The sequence below is a fragment of the Micropterus dolomieu genome, linkage group LG23 (assembly GCF_021292245.1).
Source record: "Micropterus dolomieu isolate WLL.071019.BEF.003 ecotype Adirondacks linkage group LG23, ASM2129224v1, whole genome shotgun sequence".
In the NCBI taxonomy this organism is placed as follows: Eukaryota; Metazoa; Chordata; class Actinopteri; order Centrarchiformes; family Centrarchidae; genus Micropterus; species Micropterus dolomieu.
Window position 1 is genome coordinate 17,369,492 of NC_060172.1, and position 7,500 is coordinate 17,376,991.

At 39.7% G+C, this 7,500-nt stretch overlaps 1 protein-coding gene across 3 annotated transcripts in view; it reads left to right on the forward strand.

Annotated features, from left to right (window-relative positions):
• The first annotated feature begins 1,255 nt into the window (after positions 1-1,255).
• adad2 (adenosine deaminase domain containing 2) overlaps positions 1,256-7,500 on the forward strand; it is a 20,670-nt gene continuing 14,425 nt past the window's right edge. Inside the window, exons 1-3 of one of the 3 annotated variants that reach the window (XM_046041074.1) lie at positions 1,256-1,403; positions 4,161-4,329; positions 5,637-5,784. In XM_046041074.1, coding sequence (XP_045897030.1) covers positions 4,175-4,329; positions 5,637-5,784 — 303 coding nt within the window. In that variant the 5' untranslated portion in view covers positions 1,256-1,403; positions 4,161-4,174. Of the gene's footprint in view, positions 1,404-1,502; positions 1,526-1,557; positions 1,808-4,160; positions 4,330-5,636; positions 5,785-7,500 lie in introns of those variants that run through there. The other 2 variants (XM_046041076.1, XM_046041075.1) reach the window with 2 other exon arrangements.

Sequence of the window (7,500 nt, forward strand, 5' to 3'; positions counted from 1 at the left end):
GGAGCTTTTCAGCACATGCTTTTGGTGTTTATCGGTTTGAATGTGTGTGTGTGCAGAGCTACAAAATTTAAAATTCATAGAAATCACCAAACCATTCTGCATCTATTTGCTTATTTACTGCATCTATACATAAAACATGGCTGACCCCGCTCTTTCATTTCTTCCCATTTCCTGCATTCAATCTAAATTCCAGCGAAATGGTGACACCCACATAGATATCGCTGTGTAAATAGAGATTTCAAGCTATGCTATTTACTCAACTGTGTAACAGACACCAGTGGACATCCCCCTGATCAAATCTGATTTCATCTTGTGTACTTTGAGTTTGTGCCTCAGTTGTGTTGACACGTTTGTCTCATTTTATATTCCATCTATTCATTTTCTTTTATAACTACCATAGTTGCACAGCATATGTTCCTAAGCATAGACACATTTTGGTCTGGGGCTCTACCGTGGCCCTTAAGTGCAAAACACAACAGCATTGGTGACACTGAACTAGAAGAGAGATTGGGATATATGCGTAATGCACTTTGTAACCTAGGTTTTGAAAGGTGCTATATAAATAAAATTTTACTTACTTACTTACTTACTTACTATATAAGTATGTATTGGCCTCATCCTGATTAGATGCACTGTCTAAGACAAACCAAAATAGTTGATTTTGTGGTGTTTTCACTGAAAAAAGTATTCTAGGATGGAGTTTCTAAGGCCTATGGGACACTGCTGTTGTGTTTTGTGAATTGCCATTGTGCTTTGCACTTCAGGGCCACGGCGGTTTTCTGCTCCAGTTGAGTAAAACCTTAATGCACACTGATATTTTTGACAGTCCAACTGTTTGGGGAAGGCCCTTTGTTGATATAACATTACAACACACTCCCTGCACAAAACAAGGTGCATACAGAAATGATTTAGTGTGAAAGCCCTGACCTCAACTCTATACCACACTGCAAGGGAGACCTGAACACCCAGCGTCAATGCAATGCCAAAAGAGGATCCAACATTTTGAGGAAAGTCTCTCCCAGAAGGGTGGGAGCTGTTCTAGCAGCATGTTTACGGCCATGGTTTAGGAATGAGATGTTCAACAATCACATAGGCTATAGAAGTAATGCTCAAGTGTCCACATACTTTTGCAAATATAGTGTATTTGTGTAATAGTGTAGAGTTATAAACGGCTGCAAGTTTATTTTTTAATCATGAATTAAGCGCAGTTTAAAGTAACTGCAGTACAACAGTCAAAAAATAATTTCTATATCCTCCCTCATTTGCCTCCGAGGATTCAGGTGAAGGTTTCCAGTTTCAGGTGCCCAACCCCCTCTCCTCCACAAGGCTCTGGACTCAGGTAGAAGGATAGAACCGCGACGACCTTCTCTCTTTCAGTTTTAAGAAACGCGTAAAGACTGAAGGTAATATTTTGAGTAACATGTGGCCACAATTTATTGGAAATTTAAACTCGTTTGACCTCATAGAATCTTGGCGTCAAACTTTTGTTTCGACTGGAGACGGCGTGGCTTAAAAACACGTTGACGTAAGCTAACGATCTCGTGACATTAGCAAAGCTTAACATGACTTCAAATGTTTGAGCGGTGAAAACGAGAGGAGCTGATGTTTGGCTCACGGGTTTGTTTCTTGTCTCTCATAATTTTTTGGCGTTGACATAGCATTTAAGTCAGCCAACTGTCATGCAGTAACGCGAGCTAACGTGAGTTTCACCGCTAGCTAGTTAACAAGATGTCGCATTGACTCGTTCACCTTTGCTGGCTGCTGTTAAGTGATTAACCTAAACAGGCTAATATTTGGCAATTAACAGGTAATTATACTGTCTATATCTGTCTATTCATCTTTCCGTTACTTTCTCGATTAATGTTAAGTAATCATTTGGTCTAACTGACAAAGTAGAGAAAAACAGCAGAACATGTCCACTCACGTTTTAGAAATGAATATGTAAAGTTAAGGTAAAAAAAAATACATCAGCCGAAAAGTTTGTTTCCCCCAGGTTATAAGGGCTCATGTAAGATATGAAACCAGTGACCAAGTTACTGAGGAAAAATAACATAATTTAGCGCACATGTAGTTTTTGTCCAATCAGCAACTCAGAGTAGCTTTCAATTTCAATTCAATTTTATTTATATAGCGCCAAATCACAACAACAGTTATCTCACAGCGCTTTTCATAAAAGAGCAGGTCTAGACCATACTCTGTGATGATATTTACAGAAGCCCAACAGTTCCCACCAAGAGCAGCACTAGGCGACAGAGGCAAGGAAAAACTTCCTTTTAAGAGGCAGAAACCTCGAGCAGAACCATGGCTCAGGGTGGGCGGCCATCTGCCTCGACCAGTTGGGGTGAAGGAGAGAGAGGGAGAGAGAGAGCAGGAGAGGAATAGAGAGAAAAAGAGAGGGATGTAAGGAGAGAGAGAGGGGAGGGAGGCAGCCTACACAATATACACACAGAGGTACGGACAGTGAAGGTGATGTTGCTATAGACTAAATGAAAAATGGTACAGATATTTAGTATATATAGTGATATATAGTGTTAATGGTAACAATCGTAATGTTAATGATTATAATAACAATAATAACAATAAGACTAGCAACAATAGTCGTTGCAACAGAGGGTGTCGAGCAGGAACACGGGGGCAGCAGGTGACCCGCAACCACAGATCCAGACTCCACAGCTCCAGAGCCAGAAAACCTGCAGGAAGTGATAGGAGAGAGGAGAGAGACGAGACCAGAAAGGGGAGAAGTTGATCAACTAGCTAACGTTACATTTTTCAGTGATATGTTAACGTTAAGTGAAAACAGATTAATCTAACTTTATCTGTCTTTAGATTCACTAAATTGTTTAATTTTTAGTGAAATCTGTCTTTTCGTTTGTAAATATAACCAAACAATGCCCATGGATGTCTTGTTTAGCCATTGTTAATGATGTGCCTACTGTGGCAGTTAGAGTAGGGCTGCGTTCCGATCCACACTGTACATAAACAGTACTCCCTGCTCCCTACTCCCTGCTCAGGGAATGTCGGTTAACGGAACTTCCCTCGACAAAATTCTTCCATTCGGAACACCCTGCAACATCATCAAAGCACACGTCAGTTCCGCCGTGTTGGAATCTCACTTAAAATGGCCGAATAGCCTGTGCAGTGCACTTAGCAGGGAACTACTGGTCGGAACGCACCTGTTTAAAATAATGCTAGGGATGCACTGAAATGAAAATTCTTGGCCAAAACTGAATATAATGAAAAAAAAAATTCCATTCATTTTGCCTATTTTACCATTGCATAAATTAAATAGTCAAAATATGCTTTTTACTCAGTGTTTCCCACAGGATTTGGAGAGAGTCTAGTGGGTGGGTCTGAGGCCCAAGAGGGTGGGTAAAGTAAATTACATGTGTCCATTTACTTTTAATGTACACATGTAAATGTTTTATAAATCTTATTTCCATACTGTATAGACACCTTATTTTGAAACCAGACGTGGTGACATGTTTATCCTGGCGCTAAATTCATCAAGTCAGTTTGATAAATAATGTTGTATGTGGTTCTTGTATCGTGCAACATGAAGACATCACAGCCTCTATTCTGGTAGGACTCTCACACTGCAACACTTTTCTTTGTAAAGAGAGAAAATGACATGAAGTCGCTAACCTGCCTGTCAGCTTGCACTGGTCCATTTCAGTGGATTTACCATAAAGGCTTGAATATGTGTGCACTCCAACTTTAGGTGCGGCTAGCTTAATCGCCTTCTCATAAACACTCAAAAGCGGGTCAGACCGTTTGTTGCCTTTTCTAAGAAATCAGCCACAGATGGAGTGGATGTGCTAGGTGACAATTCAGCAGAACAGTGTCTGCAAACTGAGATTTTTGCGTCTTTCCCAGACACTTTAAAATGCTTCCACACTGCCTACATGTCAACTTAATTGTTTGGTAAAATTTATTCGGTCTTTTAACGTGTTAGGCCGAACACAGAAAGTGCTTTTTTCCTATTTTCGGCCGATTAATTTAGGTGGCCGAATTTTTGGTGCATCCCTAAATAATATATTTTATATTATTTATTTTAAGTAACTTGAATGTGTTTCCTGCTTTGAAATGAGGAATTTTGTTAATTATATGGGCACAGTTAAAAGCTGAAACCCTCACACCAACTTAATTTCATTTTTCTTCAGGTTGCTTGAAATACATGGCGGATCCAGATGCATTTAAATACAGTCCAAGGAGACGTGGTGCTTGTTTTCACTCTTTGCCAGACTTCGAGCCAAGCTTGCACCTTGACCCTCCTCGGACTCCTCATCTGACAGATGACGTGCCTGATTATGGCAGTGCTACTGAGCCGAGGTAATGAAAAACATGGCAGCATTAAAGTGCACAACATGTTTAACGTGAATATTAAGAAGATAAGAAAAAGAAAGAACAGGAGAAGAGAAATACTAATTACTGAAGAAGTTGAAGACTACTACTACTAATAATAGTAATGATAGCCATTCACAACAAAATCTCACATGTAGATTATTCAGTTACAAAGAATGTATTGCACATTACTGGAAAGAAACAGGGGAAAATGTTTAAGACCATTTTAAAAAGAAATGAGAGACTAAGCGCATCTCAGGTTCTCTGGGAGGTTACTCCAGAATCAAGGGCCATAAAAACTAAAGGCAGCTTCTTTGGACTTTGAATGGACTCTTGTTACAGCAAGAATATTAGTACCAGATGTCTTCTGTCTAGCTGGCTTGTAGCTTTTAAGTATGTCTAACATATATGATGGAGAAAGGCTTATTGCTAAATGTACATTTGTCTGGATAGAGATGGGAGTATTTTTATGGGTTTCCAATACCCTCCTGGTCCCACGATGGGCATAATTCATTCAGAGCATTCCTTGAATTTTTCACGTCTTAATAAACGTGACAGATACACTGTCACTGTTCACACTCTTGCACTGGGCCTGACTTAACCATTTCTCTTTTTCACTTCAGGGTTTGTTTGGAGAGGCACTCTTTAGCGTGTTTTTTTTGTCAACAGCAATTTGGCTTTTGTTTTGTTGTGTCTGCTTGTTACTGAGGTTTTGGATCGGACAGGTGAGGAGCCTGCTGGCAAGTGTGTCCGTCGGTTACTGAAGCTCATTAATGAGTGCACCCATAGTTTGAGGACAATGCACAACCCACTAGCTCATTTGGTTGTGACGCATGTCATGTACTTGGTTTGAGTCTGTTCTGAACATTTGTTGCCTTTTAATCAAAGCTCCCCAACTCAAAATTTAAATGAAGCAGTGTGATCACAGGCTATCCCTTCATGCTTGTACTTAAACATGCAGGTAGAGAAAATGGTTTATTAGGCACTGGTGAGCCTTGTAATGATGCTTTGCTCACCCTCCAACTTAACCCCTCCTTTCCTGGTCAGCACTTTTCATCTAGAGGGTTTTTGCACTAAAAGGAAAACGGCCAAAATGGGTTCAGAATTGCACTGAATTGACAATGGTGGTATGGAAAAAAATATTAGCAGCTTTGTCTAATTTAACATGTTATTTAACTGTCTAGCTACTGTTGTTATTTTGGAATATGCAAATGTTAAATTATGTTCAGACATTTTAAGGGATCAGCTGCTCAATTTACAATGTTAAATCGCGCCATTTCTTTATACTGCCCTAGGAAAAATCTACATGCTTCCGGAGATCATGACAAAGGGAAAGAGGCTTTACTTCATGAAGGTGGTGACAGACCCACAATGGAGAGGGCTTCCATCCAAAATCTCAGAGATAAATTTGATTGTGGCGACGACGTCATATTGGAAGATGAGGTAAAGAAATGGAAAGCAGTTATTTCAGTGTTTCCCACTGCTTAAGTGCTGTTGCATTGCACAGGCCATATGTTAAATCTGCCAGCTTATATGCAATTATCTGCTTTCATGTGGAAGGTGTCCTTCACAGACAATAATAAATGACGGTATTAAGCTATATTTGACAACATCTGTGATAATTAACAGCAGATTACTTGACTGGCAAGCATAGCAGAGCTTGATACCATTATCCTGCTAACTAGAGGGGTTCAAAACCACCTGCAGCAACCTTGTCACTTAAGATGTGAACAACCGGAATATATTCTCAATGTTTATTTCACATTTTTAGGGCTGGGGCAATTCGTTGAAGTAGTCGATGTAATCGATTTGTAAACACGTCGACTCGCATTACGTGCGTCAAAGTGTCACTGCATCCGGTGTTAGTGGGATTCCCCGGACAAGCTCCAGCTAGGAGACCGTGCCTTCGAGCATCTAAAGTCTGGGAGTATTTTAGACAGACACTCAACAACGTGCTGCTCTGTGAATTGGAAATAGCTTCACTGCAGCACAACTGCTGTCCACAAATACGTGAAGCAGCATCCTGGAGCACTTTGTCTAGACGGCAGCACCGCAAATCGTGTTTACTTTCTTGTGTCTCCACACAAGCATGGCACATTATCAAGTTGGGATGTGACAATAAATCCATACGGCAATATATCATTGTACATTTTTCCATGATACTGTATTGATATTCCAGCCCATCATATCGATACATAATATTAATAAAAAATAGTGCTTCGACAGTTAGCTCAATGCTAACATATAATGGGAATCTCCATTAACGTGCTAAAGGACATTAGCATAGCGATTGCGAAAATACAACCCTAACATAAACTACACATTTTGCTTCACATGCTGAACATCCTGAGTGACATACTGTGCAAATATTTAAAGTACGTCTTTCCTGAGCTCTGTGTGAGATAAAAAAGCTGCTGACTTTACTGTCTTGATCTGCTACTCTACTGCTTCAGCACTTCACACAGACCAGCTACAGCAAACCCAAAGGGTCAAAACTCAAAACTAATATTCCCAGTGGCCTAAAAATACAGCAGTCAGTAGGAACAGAAAGGGAGTCATTGAACAGTTATTAATATAATGTGATGTACAGATTAGACTTAGGTGGTACGCAGCAATTTGTATTTGCAGTAAAGAATTCAGTGAATTTGCATTTTATTTGCCTTTTATAAACAAATGTTTTGATAATATTTTTTCATAGTTGCTCTGTAGTTTTATTTACAGACTGAGCAGAATTGTGCTGTCTAACAGTTTGGATTTGCAGCAAATAAATAGAACTTTTTCACAGGCATTTTGTATTAATAGACAGATATCCTGATGTATCACTTTATCAAGCGATATATTGATTATCACAGAATTGATGTATTGTGATATTATCATTATCGTGAGTCGTGTATCGTATCATATCGTGAGGTACCCTGCGATTCCCACCCCTATTATCATCACGAGGACACGTAGTCCGTTAAAATGTATTTTAGTATTTCTTTATCGCCTTCATGTGAAAAGTCATTTCTGGCCCACCGTGTGTCATCTAAAGTTCGGCCGTTTCATATTTTCTTTTTATTTAGCGGCCACGTATGAGCGAGAAAACAGCTGAATCTAACATTACAGACGATCTGTGACTGTCTGCACAGTCTGTGAATCATTTCAGTTGTTTTATTT